A 24,482-nucleotide genomic window follows, 5' to 3' on the forward strand; every position below is an offset into this window, starting at 1 on the left:
TCCCTCTTCTCCACACAGATCCACCACCCAGTGCTCCAGCCACAGACACCACTGCCACACAGGGATATACGCAGTGTAACTTACTGGAGACAAACGCAGACTAGTATATACATTCCCGGAAACCTGAGCTTGGTGACATCTCTTTAAGGAAGGGCGTTGGAGTTCTTGCAGCAACAGAGACTGTGACTCACAGAGCTGGAGCGTGACGGAGCATTAACATAATATATGACCCATGTAAAAAGTCTACAGATTGATGTTGAAAAACAGAGCGGCAGGAGACGGTGACTGCTGTACTTCCCGCCTTGTCCACCAGAGGGCGGCAGAGCTACTCCACAGCCTCGCGCCTCCCCAAGGACTGCGAATCTTGAGCTGAATCTCACCCTCATCAGTGTCACCTTATTCCATGGTCTTTCTTGCTCTCCGAGCTCTCCAGCTGGACTCTGTCAGCCCCTCCATCTAGCCAGGCCCACTGCACACCTTTGAGAACTACTATTCCTTCAGGTCCTGAGCGTGGGCTCCTGGAAGCTGTGCCTTGCTGGACTCCAACAGAGATAGAAGGAGGGTCCCTCTCGCCAGGCATCAGTGACCTTGACCCCTTTCCAGCCTCTCAATCCTTTTCCGGATCTTCTGGCAGGAATAGAATGCAAACTTGTCAGAGCATTTGAGAATGCTGGGAAGACCCTGGGTGCCCAGCTGGGTTTCTTTGTCACAAAGGGAAATCATAATCGGGTTTAAGGACCTCTCCACTCTCTGTGTGGTGCTGACAGACCTCAGGGCAGAATACAGCAGATGCCAATGCTGGGGTATTTGGATCAGCCTCTCAGGAGCCCCCATCAGCCTTGCTATAGAAAGTGTGCTCAGGAGGGGAGGAGGAAACTGCGGGAGAGGCTGACTGTGCACTCCAACTGGGGACTAGGGGCAATGCCCAGGACCCTGAGCCCCAGGGCTGTGCTCCCCGCAACCAATGGCAAATTGTGTGTGTGTGTGTTTCCACGGTGAGAAGTCAAGCTGAAAAAGGCAGAAACAGCAGTGGTTCACAGGAAAATGAAATGCAAATAGAAAGGTAAGAGCGAGGAAGGAAGGCAGGCAGGAACAAGAGAGGAGGGAGAGGGAGGGTCCTGGAGAGACCCCGCCCCCACCCACGTGACCCAGGGAACTGCTCCTGCCCCAGGAGGAGGCCCAGCACAGAGGGAGGAAGGACAGCAGAGCTCACACATCAGACAGCAGTGCTTGTGGGCCTTTCTGGAGCAGAAACTCTTCTCTGACAGGGAGGGACACAGCAGGCAGCAGGCACCATGGAGCCCCCCTCAGCCCCTGCCCACAGAGGGCATGTCCCCTGGCACAGGCTCCTGCTGGCAGGTAAGAGGGGACAATTTTCAGGGAGTAATTAGAGATGGGAGAACAGAGACTGGCTGGGGTCTTCTGGGGAGACAGGGCTCTGAGAGGGGACTAGGGGCTTCTGTTTGGACCTGAGGGGAGAGGACAGGGGACCACAATAGGAGGGGAGAGGGGCTCGGCAATAGGAAAATCTCAGTGAACTGCAATTGGTGAGGGGCAGGACACCGCGATTCTGTAGGTCTTACAAGTTATTCTTCACTGAGCAATAACTGTTGAAAACTGATAACGATATTAATCAGTTATTGTCATAGAGAAACAACTCAACCAGGGACACTAAACATTACATTACCCACCAACTTCAGAAAATGGCAAATAAACACCAAGGTGTGGAGGGCGCTGGGGACACTGATTGCTTCATCACCATGTGTTTGCAGCCTGTTCCAGGCACTCAGGGGACAAAAGAATCAGACAAGTTCCTGCCCTCACAGAGCTCACGTTCTATGGGGAGGAAAGACAGACACAGAGAGATTCAGAATGTGCTGTCAGTGCTGACAAGTGTCTTGAGGAAACAGAGCAGGGAAAGGTGGACAGTGAAGATGGGGAAGTTCCCATTGTGGCTCAGTGGAAATGAATCTCACCAGTATCCGTGAGGATGCAGGTTCTATCCCTGGCCTCGCTCAGTGGATTAAGGATCCGGCGTTGCCATGAGCTTTGGTATAGGTCACAGGCACGATTTGGGTCTGGCATTGCTGTGGCTGTGGTGTAGGCCAGTGGTTGTAGTTCTGATTTGACTCCTAGCCCAGGAATAGCCATATGCCGTGGGTATGGCCCTTAAAAAAAATAAAAAAAGACAGCAAAGATGGGGTCCTTAGAGCAGGAGGTTGGGCAGGGTAGGTCCCAAGAGACCCGTTGAGTGTGAGCAGGCGTGTGAGGGCCGTGAGGGAGTGAGCCAGGCACACACCTGGGAAGGCAGAGGAAATAACAAGTTCAGAGAAGATGAAGTAATGGGGGTCATGCTGCTGACCTTCAACCAGTAGGACACACACACACACACACACACACACACACACAGTGCAAAAAAGGCTAAGGGATGAAGAGACCTTCTCAGGACCCAGGGCCACATTTTTCCATCCTAATACACAGGTCAGAATATTGAGGAGTTCCCTAGTGGCTCAATATTAAGGATCCACTGTTGTCACTCCTGTGGCTTGGGTTTGATTTCTGGCCTGGGGAGCTTCCACACGCCCATGGCATGTTCAAAATTGAAAAACCAAAATGACCTGCTTAAAAAACAGAATATTAACTGATTTCTCTCTCTTTCCCCCTAGTCTCACTCCTAAGCTTCTGGAACTTGCCCGCCACTGCCCAGATCACTATTGAATCAGTGCCCTTCAATGTCGCAGAAGGAAGCGATGTTCTTCTACTTGCCCACAATGCGACAGAGGATACTCTAGGCTACAGCTGGTACAGAGGAGAAAGAGTAGAGAACAACCAACTAATTGTAACATACAGAATAGACACTCAAGCATATACCCAAGGACCTACATTCAGTGGTCGAGAGAGAATCTACCCCAATGGATCCCTGCTGTTCCAGAATGCCACCCAGAATGACACAGGATACTACACTCTGATGGTTACAAAGAATGATTTACAGAGAGAAATTGTAACTGGACTACTCCGTGTATACCGTAAGTGATTCCTTTCTGACCTCTGGGTGTTGGGTGGGGTGAATTCTATTCACAGACTCAGGATTGACAGGCCTGGACTGTGCCCCCATCCCCTCTGCATTATGTCCCATGTCGGGGTTTGAAAATTTAGTTCAGGACACACACATGGGAGATAAAATTCAAAGGATCAAACTTTCTTTCCTGGAATCCAGACCCTGCAAACATTCTGTGCAGAAAGAAGGACCAGTCTGATGGCAGTAACTCAACAGAAGGAGGTCAGACTCAGTCCAACCCCTGGGCCCCTCCCGGTGACCATGACCCTGAGGAAGACCCTGTAGGACTCAGTAGGGGCCTGGCCTGAGGACCCCCTGGGAGCCTCACAGAGAAGCTCAGTCCCAGGAAGCCCCTCCCCAGACCCTGTCCCAGGGCCCCTTCCTCCAGTGACCCTGGAGGGTCTGTGCCACTGTTGGGTTCTGGGCTCCTGGGCAGGGCTGACGGGGAGCAGCGAGTTCCCAGCTGCCTGAGTCCCAAGGCTTTGAGCTGCTCACCAGTCAGGGCTCAGCTCCAAGAGCCACAGGGGTGGAGCCTGGTCCTTCACCTGAGACTCGGCATGAAAAGCAAGGTGAGCCAGGTCCAGGCCATTAGCCAATTGCTGTGGGGACTAAGGAGACCCCAGAGGAAGATCAGTGTCCCCAGGGATGAAGAGAGGAGTGACGATGCTCCTGGCAGCTCCTCATCCACCAGGGTGAAGCCCAGGGAACCCTCCCAAGTGGATGCAAATAAGAGTAAACAATTTATCTGGCAACTCCTCTATGCCAAAGAGGAGTTTTTATACTGCTAATCTGAATGATATAAGGTTGAATTATATATAATTTGAATGATATAATGATATATGATACAGACAATAGGACAAGGCTGAGAGCATTTACCATTTATCCCACTTTACTGAGGAAAAGCCGAGTTACAGGGGGGATATAGTCACTGAATCAGTGTCACACAGACCACAACTAGGCGATCAGAGTCATTCCAAGATCACAGCCTCAGCCTCTCCTCCACCCTGGGGGCCTTACTGTGCAAATGTGGACCCAGAAACCAGCTGTTGGTTTGGAGCCTTTCTTCTTGGGCATCCTCAGCTCAGAGGGAGAGAGGCTGACCTGGGAAGTGAAAACAACTGGAGAAGTAATTCTGTTTATTCTAGAACTGAATTATCTGCATTGACCCTCAGTCAGTGATAGGAATGTCCAGGCCTCCCCCTCTCAGGTAGACGAAGCACAAGCTCCTTGCTCTGGATTAGAAATCATTTATTTGTTTGTTTCCTAATGTGTTGGATGTGACTCCTGGTGGAGTGAAATGGAAAGGACTTGGCTCCTTCACTCCCCAGTCTATACCGCAACCAGCACTGGGCCCAACAGTTAACAAACTCAATCTTTCTTTGATGAAGGAAGGATGGAAGGAGTGAGAATGGATGAAAGGGAGTTCCCACTGTGGCTCAGCAGAAACAAATCTGACTAGCATCCATGAGGACACAGGTTTGATCCCTGACCTCACTCAGTGGGTTAAGGATCTGGCGTTGCCATGAGCTGTGGTGTAGGTCACAGACATGGCTCGGATCCCAAGTTGCTGTGGCTGTGGTGTAGGCCAGCGGCTACAGCTTCAATTCCGCCCCTAGCCTGAGAACTTCCATGTGCTGCAAAAATACAAAAAAACAAAGAAACAAAAAAAAAAAAAAAATAGAATGAAGGAATAATCTACAGTCTCTTCAGACACTGGAATCAGGAATGCAGAGCCATAGCAGGTTCTGGCCACACCTGGTGCCTGTCTCTCCAGGGATGGGAGCCATGTTGCATCCTCTGACCACCTGCCCCTAAAGCGCGCCGGGAGCCAAGTCTCACGATGACTGTGGGGCTGCACAGCCACGGAGGGTTCAGGGATCTTGGACCTCTGGATCTTCGAAGTCACCTGTAGCCCCCACTATGTTTTTTTCTGTTTGTTTATTTGTTTTTAGGTCTGTACCCTCAGTGTATGGAAGTTCTCAGGCTAGGGGTCAAATCAGAGCTACAGCTGCCAGCCTATGCCACAGCCACAGCAACACCAGATCCAAGCCACATCTGCGACCTACACCACAGCTCACGACAATGCCAGATCCTTAACCCACTGAGTGATGTCAGGGATCGAACCTGTGTCCTCATGGATACTAGTTGGGTTCGTTAACTGCTGTGCCACGGTGGGAACTCCAGTAAACCCCACTTTGAAGTCACTTGTAAATGGACATTTCTCCCTCTCTCTGCTCCTTCCATGTCTCTCATCTTCCTCCTCCTTCATCCAGCCGGGACTGGCCCTGCTCTGCACAGCTGCCCCCACGCTTAAGCCTTCCACAAATATTCCCCCAAATGGCTGACTACCTTGTTCCTGTCCTGCAAACACTTGTGGCCAGGCCCCCCTCCTCGGAAATAGTAGAAGACACAGAAATCAGGGCCGAGATTTTTTTTTTGTCTTTTGTCTTTTGTCTTTTTAGGGCCACACTCTAACCTGGTTTCTAGGCTAGGGGCTGAATTGGAGCCGCAGCTGCTGGCCCATACCATAGCCACAGCAACTCGGGATACAAGCCGAGTCTGTGACTTGTACCACAGCTCACAGCAATGCCAGATCCTTAACCCACTGGATGTAGTCGGGTTCGTTAACCACTGAGCCACAATGGGAACTCCTAGAACTTTTTTTTCCCTTGCTTTTTAGGGCCACACTCACAGCATATGGAAGTTCCCAGACTAGGGGTTGAATCGGAGCTGCAGCTGCTGGCCTACGCTACAGCCACAGCAACACCAGATCCAAGCCATGTCTTCAACCTACACCAACAGCTCATGGCAATGCCGGATCCTTAACCCACTGAGCGAAGCCAGGGATCAAACCCGAAGCCTCATGGATACTAGTCACATTCGTACCCACTGCACCACAAAGGGAACTCCCACCTTCACTCTTTTCTAATTATTCCTTGGACCCATCTAGCCTTTATGGGGTCTCTGTCTCATCAGTCACCTTTAACACCTGGGCAGAACTGCCCCTCCTCGTGACCCTGCAGCCTGAATACTGAATACTGAACTGACCACCAGGCTTGCTCCTGGTCCTCCGCATGTTACGTCTGCTCAAAATTCAGTTCCAGGCCGTGCTGCCCCGTCTTCTCGGGGGTTAAGGGTAGTGGGATGGCCTATCATTACCCATTTCTGAGGAACCTTGGAAATCGAGCCCTCCGTGAAAATACATCTCATCAGGCGAAATAGGTCTGTACAGCTCGAGGGGACTCAGGACCCATACGTTCCATGTGAGCGCACCTCTAGGTGGGTCAGGAAGTCACCTGGTCAGTGAAAAACCGAGAGAGGAACCAGGTGGTCTCTGACTCCCAGGCCTATGTTTCTGCTATCAAACCCTGATCTTTTTTTTTTTTTTTTTTTTGCTTTTTAGGGGTGCACCTGTGGTATATGGAAGTTCCCAGGTGAGGGGTCAAATCGGAGCTTCCGCTGCCAGCCCACACCACAGTCACAGCTGCATGTGATCCTTAACCCACTTAGCAGGGCCAGGGATTGAACCCGCATCCTCATGGATATTAGCTGGGTTTGTTACCGCTGAGCCACAATGGGAACTCCCAAACACTGATTCTTGATTGACACTTGAGGAAGTCTGTGCTTTCTCACAGATAGAGCAGGTGGCCTCCCACTCTCTGAGCTCAGCTACTCATGCATTTTTCTTGTGATACATCGCCCTGTTTTATTCTTTAAAGACTCAGTTTGGTTGACAGGTAAGAGATGCTAACTCTGAAGACACTCTTGGAGGAGTCAAAGGTATAAGAAAGGCAATGTTCTCTCTGTTACCTGCACAGCGGTGTTACCCAGGCCCATCATCACCAGCAACAACCCCAACCCCGTGGAGCACGAGGACACTGTGGTGTTAACATGTGAACCTGAGACTCAGCACACAACCTACAGGTGGTGGATCAACAACCAGAGCCTCTCCAACAGCACCAGGCTGCAACTGTCTGAGGACAACAGGACACTCACTTTATTCAACGTCACCAGAAATGACACAGGACCCTATGAGTGTGAAACCCAGAACCCAGTGAGTGCCACCCGCAGTGACCCATTCACCCTGAATGTTATCCGTGAGTAACTTTGGTTCCTATGTGGCCTCAGCTGCCCACCTAAATCCACACTGCCAGAGGCCAGTCCACATCCATCAGGTCCAAGTACACAGACCCTTACTTCTGGACCCCCAGGATAGCTGTGACTTCCCGTTCTAGCCAAATCTGGGCAGGCCCAGGCGTGAGCCAAGATTGGGAGAAGATGGATGCTTTGTCTTGGGGCTCAGGGTCACCACAGTGTGATGGGAAACAGGTTAAAGTCTCAGACTCAGGATGAGTGGAAATGAGGGGTGATTATTATTGGGGATTTTTTTTTCTTTCTTAAAAAACTTATTGAAATATAGTTGATTTACAATATTGTTGGAGTTTTTTTTTTGGTTGTTGTTGTTTTTTTTTGTTTGTTTGTTTTTTGCTTTTTAGGGCTGCACCTGTGGCACATGGAAGTTCTCCAGGCTCCAGGCTAGGGGTCAAGTTGGAGCTGCAGTTCCTGGCCTACGCCATAGCCACAGTAATGCCAGATCCAAACCGCATCTTTGACTTGCATTGCAACACATGGCAACACCAGATCCTTAACCCAGTGAGCAAGGCCAGGGATTGAACCTGCAACCTCACTTAAAATTTTTATTATTTTGGTCTTTTTGTCTTTTTGCCTTTTCTTGAGCCGCTCCCGCAGCATATGGAGGTTCCCAGGCTAGGGGTCAAATTGGAGCTGTAGCCACCGGCCTACGCCAGGGCCACAGCAACGCGGGATCCAAGCCACATCTGTGACCCACACCATAGTTCACGGCAACGCTGGATCCTTAACCCACTGAGCAAGGCCAGGGATCGAACCCGCAACCTCATGGTCCTAGTGGGATTCGTTAACCACTGTGCCACGAGAGGAACTCCAATTTTGGTATTTTTAGGGCTGCACTGGTGGCATATGGAAGTTCCCAGGCTACGGGTCAAATCAGAGCTGCTTACGCCACAGCCACAGCAATGCAGAATCCGAGCCGTGTCTGAGACCTACACCATAGCTCAGGGCAATGCCAGATCCTTAAGCCACTGAGCAAGGCCAGGAATCAAACCCGTGTCCTCATGGATGCTAGTTGGGTTCGTTACTGCTGAGCCACCATGGGAACTCCCCTTGTTGTGGAGTTTTAAAACAAGATTGTTTCTGGCTCAGAGGGATACTGTAACCCTTCAATAGACCAGGAGATTGGATTGGGTCATCTTTATTCCCTAAGAAGTATTTAACTAAAAATAAATGCCTCCCCTACTTTATGGAAAGTTTCCTTGGCGAGTTTCTGTTGTTTTTTAAAAGTTCCTGAATTTTTTTTTTAAGTCAAAGAAAATTCTGGAAAAAAGATCAATGAAAGTTAATGAAAAAATCTACTCGATGGTGAGAACACTAGACATACAGGGTGAGAAGAGTTTCCTGGTGCTAATAACACAGAGAAGTCCAGGGAGACTGGTCAGGGCTCATCCCGGGGGATCTGGGTTTCAGAAAGGAGGTGCTGCCCTCTCCTTACAGGTGGTCATCTGAAGAGAGACCCAAGACCTTGTTCACGGGGTCAGGGCCATCCTCTGAGTCGCCTTTACAGAGGTCACTGGGCCCCAGGAATGGCTGAGGTCTCTGAGGAAGGAGTGTAGCCCCCGGCCCCAGACACACTCGCCGCCAAGTCACCTCCTCTGTTTCTCCGCAGACCCAGTGGCAAAGCCCATCGTCGAAGCCAACAGCACCACCGTCACAGAACACGAGGACACTGTGGTCCTGAAATGCCTCACAAATGACACCGGGGTCTCCTTACGCTGGCTCTTCAATGGCCAGAGCCTACTGCTCGCAGAGAGGATAAAACTGTCCCAGGACAATGGCACCCTCACCATAGAGCCCGTCAGGAGGGAGGATGCTGGGAATTATCAGTGCGAGGCCTCCAACCTGGGCAATTCCAACAAAAGTGACCCCCTCAGGCTGGATGTGAAATGTGAGTGACCACTTGCCCTGCTACATCTTCCTGGGAAGACTGCCCTACCAATGTGTGCAAACAGGAGAGGAGTTACAGGGGGCAGAATATCAAACAAGAGACCATTACGGTAAAGAGAATGGGAAAATGGATAAGGGCTTAGGATCTAGACTCAATATATTTTATTTCTTATCCTGGGTTTGGCAAAGTTCTTCTTTTTTGTCTGTTAACCATTTTTTTCAAGGTGATAAAGTATACATAAGATGTATAATTTTAACCATTTTAAGAGTGCATCTTGGGAGTTCCCGTTGTGCCACAGCAGAAATGAATCTGACTAGTATCCCTGAGGTTGCAGGTTCGATCCCTGGCCTCGCTTGGTGGGTTAAGAATCCAGCGTTGCCGTGAGCTGTGGCGTAGGTGGCAGACATGGCTTGAATTCTGTGTTGCTGTGGCTGTGGTGTAGGCCAGTGGCTGTAGCTCCCATTAGACCCCTAGCTCGGGAAATTTCATATGCTGCAGGTGTGGCCCTAAAAAGCAAAAAAAAAAAGAGAGTCCCATCGTGGCAAAGTGGAAACCATCTGATTAGGAACCATGAGGTTTCGGGTTTGATCCCTGGCCTCGCTCAGTGGGTTAAGGATCCGGTGTTGCCGTGAGCTGTGATGTAGGTCACAGATGCAGCTTGGATCTGGCATTGCGCTGGCTCTGGCATAGGCTGGCAGCAACAGCTCTGATTAGACTCCTAGCCTGGGAACCTCCATATGCTGCAGGTACAGCCCTAAAAAGAAAAAAAAAGAAAAAAAAAGAAAAAAAAGGAGTGCACCTCACTAAGTACATTCATACTGCTTTGCAATCATGACCACTGTCCATTTAGAACCTTTCCATCTTACTACACTAAAGCTCTGTACCATTAAACGATAACTTCCCAGTCCCCCACCCCAAACCCTGGCAACTACTTTTCTACCTTCTTTGTCTCCTTGAATTTGACTACTCTAGTATTTAAGTGTAATCAAGCAATAATTGACTTTTTGGGTCTGATTTGTTTCATTTAGCATAAGATCTTCAAAGTCCCACCCATGTTATAGCATATATCAGAATTTCATTCCTTTTATAGGCTAAATATGTTCCCTTGTATGTATATACCATATTTTGTTTATCATTCATAAGTTGATTGTCTTTTGGCTTGTTTCCACCTTTTGCCTATTGGAATATGCTGCTGTGCACATGTATGTACAAATATCTGTTCAATCCTTGCTTTCAATCTTTTGAGCGTATACCCAGAAGTGGAATTGCTGGATCAAATGGACTTCTTTGTTCAGTTGTTTGATGAACTGTCATACCATTTTCCACAGTAGATGCAGTCCCGCCGGCAATGCACAAAAGGTCAAATTTTCTCACATCCTTGCAAACATTTGTTTTCTGTGTGTGTGTGTCTGTGTTTCTTTTTAAGGTTGCACCTGTGGCATACGGAAGTTCCCAGGCTAAGGGGTGAACTGGAGCTGCGGCTGTTGGCCTACGCCATAGCCACAGCAATGTGGGATCCAAGCCATATCTACAGCCTACACCACAGCTCATGATAACTCCAAATCCTTAACCCATTGAGCGAGGCCAGGGCTCAAACCCACATCCTCATGGGTACTAGTCAGGTTTGTAACCCGTTGAGTCATGATGGGAACTTTGTGTGTGTGTGTTTAAAATAGTCATTCTAAAGGGTTCCAAGTGATCTCATTGTGGTTTTGAGTTAAATTCCCCTGGTGATTAGTAATGAGCATCTTTTCATGTGCTTACTGATCATTTGAATATCTTTTTTGGAGAAATATCTCTTCAGTTCCACTTTTCAAGTTGGATTGTGTTGTTGATTTGTAACAATTCTTTACATATTCTGGATACTAATCCCTTATCAGATATATGTCTTGCAAATATGTCCTCCCATTCTGTGGGTTGCCTTTTCACTTTATGCATAAAAGTTTCTAATTTTGGAGTTCCTGTTGTGGTTCAGTGGTTAATGAACCCAAGTAGGAACCATGAGGTTGTGGGTTCGATCCCTGGCCTCTCTCAGTGGGTTAAGGATCCCGCATTGCTGTGGCTGTGGTTGTGGCATAGGCTGGTGGCTACAGCACCGATTGGACCCCTGGCCTGGGAACCTCCATATGTCACAGGTGAGGCCCTAAAAAAGGCAAAAAGACAAAAAAAAAGTTTTTAATTTTGAAGAAATCCAATTTACCATTTTTTTTTCTTTGTTGCCTGTGCTTTTGGTTTCCTATCTTTGAAATCATTGCCTAATCCAATGTCACCCTATGTTTTCCTTCTAGTTTTAGCTCTCACATTTAGGTCTTTGATCCATTGTAAGTTAGTATTTTTGATATGTGGTGTTAGGTAAGGGCTCAAGCTCATTTTTGGGGTGGGGGCACACCTGTGGCATGCAGAAGTTCCTAGGCCAGGGATCTAACTCACTCCACAGCTGCGACCTAGCCATAGCAGTGACCATGCTGTATCCTTAACCCACTGCACCACTGGGGACCTCCCTTAATTTCATTCTTTTGTATACACATCCAGTTTTCTCAGTTCAATTTGTTTAAAAGACTCTCCGTTCTCAGATAATGGTCTTGACACCTTTGTCAATGTCATCTGACAATATATGCGAGTTATTTTTGGACTTACTATTCCACTGTATATGTCTGACTTTTTGCTAGTACTACATTTTGATTACTGTAGCTCTGTAGCAGATTTTGAAATCAGGAAGTGTGAGGCCTCCAATTCTATTATTTTTTCCAGTTTTTTTTTTAGTGATTAGGGGTTTTTGAAATTCCAAATGAATTTTAGGACATTTTCTATTTCAGCAAAAAAATGTCATTGGGGAATTTTGATAGGGATTGCAATGAATTTTAGATCACTTTGAGTAGTACTGTCATCTTAACAATATTAAGTCTTCTAATCCATGGACATGGAATGTCTTTCCATTTATGTTGTCTTTAATTTCTTTCAACAATATTTATTGATTTATAAAGTATTGTTGATGTACAATGTTGTACAAATTTCTGCTGTACAGCAAAGTGACTTAGTCATACACATATATACATTCCTTTTTAAAAGAAATATATTATTTTCCATCATGACCTATCCCTGGAGATTGGATACATTTCCCTGTGTAGGACCTTGTTGTTTATCCATTCTAAATGTAATAGTTTGCATCTATTAGCCCCAAACTCCTAGTCCATCCCACTTCCTCTCCCCCTCTCTCTAGGCAACCACAACATCTGCTCCGCATGTCTGTGAGTCTATCTCTGTTTTATAGATAGGTTCATTTGTGCCATATTTTAGATTACACATATAAGTAAAATCATATGGTATTTGTCCTCTTTCTGATTTAATTCACTTAGTATGCTTATCTCTAGTTGCATCCGTGTTGCTGCCAATAACATTATTTCATTCTTTTTTATGACTGAGTAGTATTACATTGTATATATGTACCACATTTTCTTAATCCATTCATCTGCTGATGGGCATTTAGGTTGCTTCCATGTCTTGGCTATTGTGAATAGTGCTGCAGTGAACATAGGGGTGTATGTATCTTTTTGAATGAAAGTTTCATCTGGATATATGCCCAGGAGTGGGAATGCTGGATCATATGGTAGTTCTAAATTTAGTTTTATGAGGTACCTCCATAATGTTTTCCATAGTGGTTGTATCAGTTTACATTTCCACCAACAGAGTAGGAAGGTGGCTTTTTCTCCACACCCTCTCCAGCATTTATTTGTAGACTTTTAAATGATGGCCAATATGACTGGTGTGAGGTGGTACTTCATTGTAGTTTTGATTGCATTTCTCTAATAATTAGCGATGTTGAGCATCTTTTCATGTGCCTACTGGCCATCTGCATATCTTTAGAGAAATGTCTATTTAGGTCTTTTGCCCATTTTTCGATTTGTTGTTGTTATCGTTGTTGTCGAGTTATATGAGTTTGTATATTTTGAAGATTAAGCCCTTGTCAGTTGCATCATTTGCAACTATTTTCCCCCATTCTGTAGGTTGTCTTTTCAGGGTTGTTTTTTTTTTTTTTTTTTTTTTTGTGGTTTCCTTTGCTGTGTTAAAACTTGAAAGTTTGATTCGGTCCCATTTGTTTATTTTTGCTTTTATTTCTATTGCCTTGGGAGACTGACCTAAGAAAACATTTGTACAGTTGATGTCAGAGAATGTTTTGCTTATGTTCTCTTTCAGGAGTTTTATGGTGTCTTGTCTTATGTTTAACCTTTAAGCCATTTGGAGTTTATTTTTTGTACATGGTGTGAGGGTGTGTTCTAGTTTCATTGATCTACATGCAGCTGTCCAGGTTTCCCAGGAATACCTGCTGAAGTGACTGTATTTTTCCCATTTTATATTCTTGTCTCCTTTGCCAAAGATTAATTGACCATAGATGTTTCGGTTTATTTCTGGACTTTCTATTCTGTTCCATTGGTCCATATGTGGTTTTGTACCAATGCTACATTATTTTGATTGTTGTAGCTCTGTAATATTGTCTGAAGTATGGGACAGTTATGCCTCTGCTTTCTTTTTTTTCCTCAGGTTGCTGGCAATTCTAGGTCTTTTATAGTTCCATATAAATAATCCATAAATAATTTATGGATTATTTGTTCTAATTCTGTGAAAAATGTCATGGGTAATTTAATAGTGATCACATTAAATCTGTAAATTTTGGGGTAGTATGGCCATTTTAACAATATTAATTCTTCCAGTCCAGGAGCATGGGATAGGTTTCTACTTCTTTGAATCCTCTTTAATTTCCTTTATTAATGTTTTAGAGTTCTCAGCATATAAGTATTTCACCTCCTTTGTCAGGTTTATTCCTAGGTATTTATTTTTTGTGTGTGCAATTTTAAAAGGTATTTTTTTTAATGTTCCTTTTCTTTTCTTTTTTTTTTTTTCATAGACTGCTTCCCTTTTATTTATTTATTTTGTCTTTTTAAGGCTGCACCTGAGGCATACGGAGGTTCCCAGGCTAGGGGTCTCATCAGAGCTGTTGCTGCTGGCCTATGCCAGAGCCATAGCAACACCAGATCTGAGCCACATCTGCAACCTACACCACAGCTCACGGCAATGCTGGATCCTTAACCCACTGAGTGAGGCTGGGGATCGAACCCGTAACCTCATAGATCCTAGTCAGATTCTGCTGCACCACAATGGGAACTCCTATGTTCCTTTTCTAATATTTCACTGTTAGTATACAGAATGAAATTATTTTCTGAATGCTAATCTTGTATTCTCCTACTTTGCTGAATTCATTTATCAGATTGAGTAATTTTTGTGTGGAGTCCTTAGGGTTTTCTATATATATTATCATGTCATCTGAATATAGTGACAATAGCAGTGTTTATTTTATTTTTTCATTGTATAAACCTTTCACCTCCTTGGTTAATTCCTAAGTATTTCATTCTTTTTGATACTATTGTAAATAATATTTTCTCAATCTCCTTTTTGAATGTTTTCAATGTTTGTGTTTAGAAACCTCTTATTTTTACATGTTGATCTAGTATCCTGCATATTTGCTGAATTTTTAAAATTAAATCTAACAGTTTTCTGGGGAATCTTTATGGTTTTCTACATATAAGGTCATGTCATCTGCGAACAGAAATATTTTTATTCTCTTTTCCAATTTGAATGTTTCTATTTTTTTTTTCTTGCCTAATTACTCTGGCTTGTGTGTACAAAACTTTTGGATAAAAGTGGAAAAAGCAGGGATTGTCGGTCTTGTGCCTAGTCTTGAAATGAAAATCTTTCAATATTTCACCATTGAGGATGTTGAGAGCTATATATATATATATATATATATACCCTTTATTATGTTGAGATGGTTTTCTTCCTTTCCTAGTTTGAGTGTTTTTATCATGAAAGGATGTTGAATTTTGTCAAATGTTTTTATTGATTTAACCTCCTTACTTTACATGTCTAGGCATATCTTCTATTTCTTTGGGATTGCATCTTGGTAGCCTTTATGCTTTTAGGCATTTGTCCATTTCATAGAAGTTATTCAGTTTGTTAGCATATGATTATTCATAGCACTCTTATACTTTGCATTATTTTTGTAGAACTGGTAGTAATATTCCCACTTACATTTCTGATTTTAGTAATTTGAATCTTCTCTTTCTTCTTAGCCATTCTAGTTAAAGATTGTCAATTTTGTTAATCTTTTTGAAGAACCAAATATTGGTTTTATTGATTTTTCTCTACTCTTTTTCCATTCTCTGATTTATTTATCTCTATCCTAATTGTTATTATTTTCTTCCTTCTGCTAGATTTGGGATTTTTTTTGTTGTTGTTGTTCCTTAAATTGTAAATTTAGGTTGTTGGTTTGAGATTTTTTTTTTTTTTGTCTTTAGGGATGCACCCGTGGCATACAGAAGGTCCCAAGCTAGGGGTGAATCAGAGCTGTAGCTGCCAGCCTATGCCACTGCCAAGCATGTAGGACCTGAGCTGCATCTGCAACCTACACTACAGCTCACAGCAATGCCAGATCCTTAACCCACTGAGAGAGGCCAGGGATTGAACCCATGTCCTCATGGATCCTAGTCAGGTTCACTACCACCAAACTATGATGGGAACTCCAATCTTTCTCCTTTTTTAATGTAAGAATTTATAATTATAAATTATTGCATAAGACTCTTAATTTCTCTAAGCCTCAGATTTCTCCACTGAAAATTGCAGTAAAGTACTTGCTTCATAGTATTGTTTCACAGATTTAATGTACTATTCTTTTTTTTTTTTCTTTTTGGCTGTGCCTGTGGCATGTGGAAGTACTCAGGCCAGGGATCAAATCTGTACCACGGCAGGGACAAGGCCGCAGCAGTGACAATCTGGGTCCTTAACCTGCTAAGCCATAGAGGAACTCCAATGTGATATTTAATTAAATTTTTGTTTTATTTTATTATTTATTTATTTATTTATTTTTTGTCTTTTTGCCATTTCTTGGGCCGCTCCCGCGGCATATGGAGGTTCCAGGCTAGGGGTCTAATAGGAGCTGTAGCTGCCAGCCTACGCCAGAGCCACAGCAACGCAGGATCGGAGCCGCATCTGCAACCTACACCACAGCTCATGGCAACGCTGGATCGTTAACCCACTGAGCAAGGGCAGGGATCGAACCCGCAACCTCATGGTTCCTAGTCGGATTCATTAACCACTGCGCCACGACAGGAACTCCTAATTAAATTTTTAGAAAAAAATAAAAGTAGGTCCTATGTTGGCTCAGCAGTAATGAACCCGACTAGTATCTATGAGGACTCAGGTTCGATCCCTGGCCTTGCTCAGTGGGTTGAGGATCTGGCATTGCTGTGGCTGTAGTGTAGGCTGCAGCTACAGTGCCGATTTGATCCCTAGCCTGGGAACTTCCATATGCTGCAGGTGCAGCCCTAAAACGACAAAAAAAAAAAAAAAAAAAAAAAAAACAATTTTAGCAAAATAACAGGAAAATTTCCATAAATGTTAGCTGCTGTACTTACCACTATCATTAGGCTCTATACAATCAGGTACTCATAGGGTCAAGAACTACCTGACTCTAGATCCACCTCTTATTAGCCATATGACTGGGTTCACCACTGTAAGCTTCAGTTTTTTCATCCGTAAAATGGAAATAATATCTATCAGACAGGGTTACTGTATGAATTACATGAGATATATGGGAAATATATAGCACAGAGCCTGGCACATAGAAAGTATCTCATAATGATAGCTAACATTAGCATTAATTTTTAGTCTTGAGTTGAATGGTGAGAGTAACTGAAATAAAAAAGAAGTTCTCTTGTGGTGCAGTGGGTTAAGGATCCAGCATTGTCACTGCAGTGGCTCCAGTTGCTGTTATGATGTGGGTTTGATCCTTGGCTTGCGAATTTCCACATGCTATGGGTGCAGCCAAAAAAGAAAAAAAATTAAAGAAATAGAGACAAATGGTATTATAAACTTGGAGAAGGAAGGCCTAACACAAAAGATCCACAAGGACATGTTACTGACTAAATATGGCAGAGAAAAAAAAGGAGCTGAGTGCAAAGCTTCATTTTTAGTGTTAGTTATTGTGCTGTGAGATGGAGCTAAGATTGGATTAGACATGCAAGACAGGAAAAAATGCCTATGAAGGAAATCAAAGGAGAAGTGGGTAGGGGGAGCCTGAGGGTTCTCAGATCATGGTGTATACTGGATCCCTGAGAAGGAGGAAGGGAAGGAAGGGAGTTCTAGATTATAGTCCAGTTCCTTTTTTTTTTTTTTCTTCTTTTTAGGGCCGCCCTTGAGCAATATGGAAGTTCCCAGGCTAGCAGTCAAATCAGAGCTACAGCACAGCTCACAGCAACGCTGGATCCTTAACCCACTGAGTGGAGTTAGGGATCAAATCCACACCCTCATGGATACTAGTTGGATTTGTTTCCGATGAGCCACAAAGGGAACTCCTGTAGTCCAGTTCTAAGAAAGTGTGTGCAGAGCTGGTGGGGAGCCCTTGAACTAAAGTCACCCATCACAAAGAAAAAATCATTTCTTGCAGAATTGGGATTGATACCATATCCCTGCCTGTGAGAGGGCGGTGTCTCTGCAAAGGGGTAGTGAATTCAGAAGGCCCTCCATTAGTGACGTCCTCACCATGAGACACCTGAAATGCACATATGTATGGTTGCCACACCTAGTACCCAGAGAAAGATGCAGCCATGAAAAGGTGGGAAGCTATGCCATATAAAAATAGCCATTAACTCTTCTTACATTTCCAAAGCCTTCAAAAAGGTGTGAATGCAAAAAGGCCAGATTGTAACTGAGGCAAATCTGACCACCAATCTAGAAATAGAGAGAAGAGATTGAAGAGGTCACCTCACAGCAACCTTCCACAGAAATTTTATTCCTTGAAGGAATAAGTAGAGACTATTTCTTGTTGAGAGTTGTTTCCTAGAGCACCTCCCCATTGTAAAAATGTCACTTTAATTCATTCCTCTCTTTTCTTTCCATGGCAGTTGATTCAGCACCAGGAAGTTCTTCTGGCCTCTCAGGTGGTGCTATTGCTGGCATCGTGATCGGAGTCCTGGCTGGGGTAGCTCTGATAGCAGGCCTGGTGTATTTCCTGTTTATCAGAAAAATTGGAGGGTATGTTGCATTTCCTCTTGTTCTGTTTCTCTAAGCCTAACCGTCATGCTTGGGAGAGGGAAGGAAACTTCATCTCTGTCTCTGGGTCTGGATCTGCTCCTCTCTCTTCCTAAAGCCCTGCTTCTTGGCATTAACACCTACAGGTCTCTTCTTCCCTGGTCTTCATGCTGCTTGTGCCCTGCTCTCACGTGGACATGGTTAATTCCATCCCCTTCTGGCTTAGAGGGGGCAGAGCCAGTTGTGTTCCTCTGTCCCCAGTCCAGGAAACCCAGGTCCAAAATGGAAAACTAATGAGGGAACGAAAGGAGAAGCAGGAGGAAGGGACTCCTGTGCTCTCATGACAACAGTAGCAGGAGGAGGGAGCGATAGGACAGGAAGAGAACCTAATGAAAAGGCAGAAGCAATCAAAGGCACTTGGGAAATAAATAAACTGAGAAACAACCAGCCATCTACCTACAAAAGGGGAAAGGTGCCAGGGTAGAAATGGGCTCGGAAGCAGTCGATGTGAAAGGCCCTAAATGTGAACAGCCAGTAACCAGGAAAGGAGTAAACACTGGAAGGGATGATTGTAGACTGAAGGAGGTCCTCAGAGGCAAGAGTACCAACTGAGTGTAAATGAGCGTTGAGGAGCCCCAAGGAATCACGCTGACAGTGTCCTTCCTAATTCAAGGTGCAAGGACCCTGTGCTGGGAATAGCAGTCACAGTGTCTGATATTTATTTAGGGCAAGTGACCAGCGCCAACTCACAGAGAACAAATCCTCAGACTTCAACCACAGTAAGTAATCCCACTCACCCAGTGGGAGCTGGTATGTTCTATCACATGCCCAGCCCCAGCAGGGAATCCTGATTTCCAATATCTCCCTCCCTTCTGAGATTTTAGAAGGGATCTCCGTGTCCCAACCTTAATTTGTCATGGGTTTTCACACCCTTCCTTGCCAAGCAAGATTCCCCTGAGATCCAGCCCCGGGAGAACACTCACTCCCACCAGACCAGGTAAGCCAGGAAGGCCATGACATGGACATGTTCCCAGGAGCCATTCCTCATCCTTGCTCCTTTCCCTCCTGCCTCTGTTACGGATGCGGGCATCTCCTTTGGTGAGACTTTCCCTGCCTTTGCTGCTCGGGGTGCTGTGGGCCTCAAAGCCCCTCCTTGACACTGGGGCTTGTTGCTGAGAAACACTCCTGGGCAACACTCAGGCCTTGTGAACCGGAAGAAATCTTCAGAAGCCCACGGAGGCCTCCTGTAGCTGCCAACCTCTCCTTGGTCTAATGTCCTGGGGTCTGGACCACAGACTGAGGGAAGGAAATTTCCTAACGTGATCATGGGCCACCCCACACCCCACCCTGCCACCACCTGCCACCTCCTTCAGCCAGAAGTCACAACAGCTTAGGAACATAAGGCCATAAGTCAGCTCTGCATTTTCATGGGCTGATAACTCTTCTTTTGCTTCCCCAGTTCAGGACCACTCTGACAAACTGTCCAAGAAGGTAAGCACAGCCAGTTTCATTGGCTCTTTTTCTCATGGAAATATCTCTGTGTAAAATAGGTTATTTTTAAAGACACTAATGTAAGATCAAGTTTGGGTCAAAGTTCCTCATTGCAGCAGCAAACAAGTATTACTCACGAGTCATTGCAAGCATGTGGATTTAAATCCTGACTGTGACCTTGAGCAAGTAACTTAACCTCTTTGATCCTCAGCTTTTTTAATCTATAAAGTGGGCTTGCTGCCTACTCCAAAGAGAAATTCAAGGAATCAATGACATAACAAATGCAAAGCACCCAGCACAATGCCCAGTGCAAGGAAGGCGCTAAATCATCCTTCCTCCTCTGCCTGGGATCTGACCCTGCTCTCTTAAAAATTTTATTTAAGTATAGTTGATTTACAATGCTGTGTTAATTTCTTCTGTACAGCACAGTGGCTCAGTTTTATTATATTATATTATAATATATATGTTTATAATATATATTATATATATAATATATATGTTTCTTTTTCATATTCTTTTCCATTATGATTTATCACAGGATACTGAATAGAGTTCCCTGTGCTATACAGTAGGACCTCGTTGCTTATCCATCTCCTATGTATAATAGTTTACCTCTGCTAATCCCAAACTCCCAGTCCTTCCCTCCCCAGTCCTGCAACCACAAGTCTGTTCTCTAGGAGTCTGTTTTTGTTTCATAGTTATGTTGATTTTCGTTGTGTTTTAGATTCCATATAAGTGGTATTATATGGTATTTATCTTTTCATTTCTAACTTAATTTGCTTAGTATGATAATCTCTAGGTCCATCCATGTTGCTGCAAATGACATTATTTCATTATTTTTTATGGCTGAATAATAGTCCACATACAGCCATTAAAATAATAAAATAATTATTACATCTTATTTATTCATTCTGTCGATGGAAATTTAGGTTGCTTCCATGTCTTGGCTGTTAGAGATAGTGCTGCTATAAACACAGGGGTACATGTATCTTTTCAAATTATAGTTTTGTCTGGGTATATGCCCAAGATTGGGATTGCTGGATCATATGGAAATTCTTTTTTTAGTTTTTTGAGGACGCTCCATACTGTTTTGCATAGTCGCTGCATCAATTTACATTCTCACAAACAGTGTAAGAGGGTTCCTTTCCTCCACATCCGCTTCTGCATTTAGTATTTGTAGAGTTTTTAATTATGGCCATTCTGACTGGTATGAGGTGATACCTCATTGTATTTTTTTTTTTTTTTTTTTTTTTGTCTTTTTGTCTTTTTGCCATTTCTTGGACTGCTCCCGCGGCATATGGAGGTTCCCAGGCTAGGGGTCTAATAGGAGCTGTAGCTGCCAGCCCACGCCAGAGCCACAGCAACGCAGGATCAGAGCCACATCTGCAACCTACACCACAGCTCATGGCAACGCTGGATCGTTAACCCACTGAGCAAGGGCAGGGATCGAACCCGCAACCTCATGGTTCCTGGTCGGATTCATTAACCACTGCGCCACGACGGGAACGCCCCTCATTGTATTTTTGATTTGCATTTCTTTACTAATTAGCGATGTTGAACATCTTTTCATGTACTGATTGCCCACCAGTATATCTTCTTTGGAGAAATGTCTATGTAGGTCTTCTGACCATTTTTTTGGCCACGCCCATGCCATGCAAAAGTTTCCAGCTCAGGGGATCAAACCTGAGCCACAGCAGTGACAATGCTGGAGTTTTTGTTTGTTTGTTTGTTTGTTTTTGTTTTAGGGGCTACACCTGAAGCATATGGAAGTTCCCGGGCTAAGGGGCCGCACTGGAGCTACAGCTACTGGCCTATACCACAGCCACAGCAATATGGTATCTGAGCTGCAGCTGTGACCTATAGCACAGCTCATGGCAACTGAGCGAGGCCAGGGATCAAACCCAGATTCTCATGGATACTAGTTGGATTCATTTTTGCTATCCCACAATGGGAACTCCTTTTTTTTTTTCCTTCTATCATCTTTTTAATGTGTTATTGGATTCAGTTTGCTAATATATATATATATATATATATATATACATATGTATATTTTTGTCTTTTTGCCATTTCTTGGGCCACTCCCACGGCATATGGAGGTTCCCAGGCTAGGGGTTGAATCGGAGCTGTACCCGCCGGCCTATGTCAGAGCCACAGCAACGCAGGATCCGAGCTGCATCTGAAATCTACACCACAGCTTATGGCAACGCCGGATCCTTAACCTACTGAGCAAGGCCAGGGACGGAACCTGAAACCTCATCGTTCCTAGTTGGATTCGTTAACCACTGAGCCACGACGGGAACTCCCTGTGTTTTTGTTTTTTTTTTTTTTTTAATTTAATTGCTGTATTATGGTATTCTGTCATAGAATTCCATAATCTTTCTCTTCTAATGATCATTCAACAGGATGTTAGCAAGCAGAGATAATGGATATTAAAAGCCCTTCTTTGAAGCCCAAATTCTCAAAGTGGTAAAAGCATGTGATGCTGAATCACATTAGTCAAAGTGAGGGCCTAGGCTGTGACACTGATTTGATTGACTGCTGCCCATGCCTTTCAGATTGATGAAGTTACATACTCTTCCCTGAACTTCAATGCCCAGGAATCAAAGAAACCTACTTCAGCACTTCCATCTCCATCAGCCACAGAAACAGTTTATTCAGAAGTGAAAAAGAAGTAATGCAACCAGTCCTGCTCGCTGCACTGCTGACTTATTCCAAGCTTCTCAGCCCCATCCCCAGGAGACCCCTTTCCCCTCAGGGAAAATGGGAAGAGGGTCTTTCCCCCTCTTCATTCCCCAGTGAGGCTCGTCCAGGCTGGCCTGGTCACAGCCTCCTCCTTCGGTGTCAGTAGATGAAAAGGCACATGTAGGAGGAGGTCTGCAGGAAACCCAACCGTCCTTGTCAGTGACATGTGGCTAAGCAGACCTTGGGAGAGAGGTGCCAGGGCCTCTGCCCCTCCCCATTTCCTGATCTAAACTGGTTTTAAACTTGCCTGTTCAGAACACACTCATTCCTTCCCACCTCAGCCCTGTCCTACTGGAGTCTAACTTGAATGTGACATAACTTTGAGTTATGTCCTTAACCACTGAAGAGCATGTGCCAGAAAAGAAGAGAGAGAAAAGGAAAAAGAAAAGAATTTCCTAGCTCTCTAAAGCGTGGTGTGAACCCACCATTCATGGGAAAATACATATATAAGCAATTCTGAACTGGGAAATTCTACACCTTTTTTCATTGTCAGGGTTGTCTCTCTGGAGGACCAGGGCCTAAACACCTTGCTGCTTATTTAGAATACCACCTATGTCCTTTGGAAAACCTGTCTTCAGAGAACCTACTAGAAGCAACAGAAAACAACCTCTCAAAGTTCACAAGTGATTCCTAATGGAAACTTCAAAAATGCATATACTCTTTTTTTCATTTTTTTTATTACTCAAATGAATTTATCACATATGTAAAAAAATGCATATACTCTTTTAATAACTTTAAAGTATGGGGTTTATCCAAGAAAATACTCATAGAGGCAGTCTACTCTTTTTTTTTTTTTCTTTGTTTTTTCAGTGCCACACCTGTGGCATATGGAGGTTCCCAGGTTAGGGGTCAAATTGGAGCTGTAGCTGCTGGTTTACACCACAGCCAAAGAAATGCCAGATCCGAGCTGCGTCTGTGACCTACACCAGAGCTCATGGCAACACCAAATCATTAACCTCCTGAGCAAGGCCAGGGATCAAACCTGCATTCTCATGGATACTAGTTGGATTCATTTCCACTGAGCCATGATGGGGACTCTGTAGTCAGCTCTTAACAGAGACAATCTGCTGGGATTTTGGAAAGGAATCTGAATGCTACCCTTCAGAGATTACTTAAATAACTGTAATAACGATTAAAAAAGGCACAATTTGGGTATTGGGTTTTTTCCCTTCTTCTGAGACATTCTGCTATTTTACTTTTTGTAGCTGCTTGTTTATGTGAAAGGGGTTATGTTTACTTAGTTACCTGTGTCAGCCAATCTGACTGCCTTAGGGAAAGAAGCCCCTCAAACCCTCCAAGTCCCTCTGGCCAGGAGCCCCTCAAGCCTTTTACGTCAGGGGCTCCACTCAGAAAATAGGAAGCAGCTGTTCTCTACATTCCTGGCCAGAAATGGATCTCACTCAGTTTCTAGGCATCAGACCAATCATCAGCACCACCATGATCCATGTCCCTGCCTGTGCATTTCCATCCGTCTAACCCACTCACCTTCTCAGGAAACCTTGGCCTCTGCTAAGCTGTGTTTGGTTCTTGAGAAGTGGGGGCACCCTGAAGGAAACTACCACTCATGCTGTTGGTGCTGTTTGCAACCTAGAAAGCTGCACTGGTGCTGATGCTCCTTAGGACCCAAGGGGAGGGATGTAACTCAGCCCTAGACTTCTTGAATAACCTCTGCAATCTGTTTTCTGCCCTGGCGCCTATGAGACCCAGTATGTCAGCAGAAAAGGAAGGGAGGGAGAAAAAGAGGCATGTCCTCCTGCCGCCCAACCTTCTGCACAGATGGAAGCGCCTCAGGGCTGTTGAGAGAAAGGTTTTATTCCATATCCATGACCTGACCTCATGCTGTGTGGAACTGACCCCCTCAAAGAGGGCTGGATGGCAGGTCTCTGTACTCAGGTACCTCTTTCAGGGTTTTCTAACCCTGACACAGACTGTAAGCACCTTCTCTCATCCACGCTGTTCTGTGTAATTTAGCTTTGCCTGGCTAAGTCTGCTTCTGAATTATTTGTAAAATTTGCTCTATATTTATAATAAAAATTATATATCAGACATCAACATGCTGCCTCACACTTT

At 44.7% G+C, this 24,482-nt stretch overlaps 2 protein-coding genes across 5 annotated transcripts in view; one reads left to right on the forward strand and one right to left on the reverse strand.

Moving 5' to 3' along the window:
- Positions 1–24,482, reverse strand: part of ATP5SL (ATP5S like) — a 158,538-nt gene that overhangs the window by 31,933 nt on the left and 102,123 nt on the right. The window lies entirely within an intron of this gene.
- CEACAM1 (carcinoembryonic antigen related cell adhesion molecule 1) lies at positions 1,158–24,464 on the forward strand. Of its 3 annotated transcripts, none has more exons than XM_021094420.1 (8): positions 1,158–1,359; positions 2,667–3,026; positions 6,877–7,155; positions 8,820–9,098; positions 18,053–18,182; positions 18,853–18,958; positions 19,639–19,670; positions 22,226–24,464. In XM_021094420.1, exons 1-8 carry the CDS (start codon positions 1,296–1,298, stop codon positions 22,251–22,253), a joined length of 1,278 nt encoding a protein of 425 aa, XP_020950079.1. In that variant the 5' UTR covers positions 1,158–1,295; the 3' UTR covers positions 22,254–24,464. The 3 variants fall into 3 exon arrangements, with proteins under 3 accessions (XP_020950079.1, XP_005655946.2, XP_020950080.1); XM_005655889.2 differs by having other exon boundaries at positions 1,161–1,359; positions 18,906–18,958; XM_021094421.1 differs by lacking the exon at positions 18,853–18,958 and having other exon boundaries at positions 1,161–1,359.

The sequence above is a fragment of the Sus scrofa genome, chromosome 6 (genome assembly GCF_000003025.6).
Source record: "Sus scrofa isolate TJ Tabasco breed Duroc chromosome 6, Sscrofa11.1, whole genome shotgun sequence".
Classification (NCBI taxonomy): Eukaryota; Metazoa; Chordata; class Mammalia; order Artiodactyla; family Suidae; genus Sus; species Sus scrofa.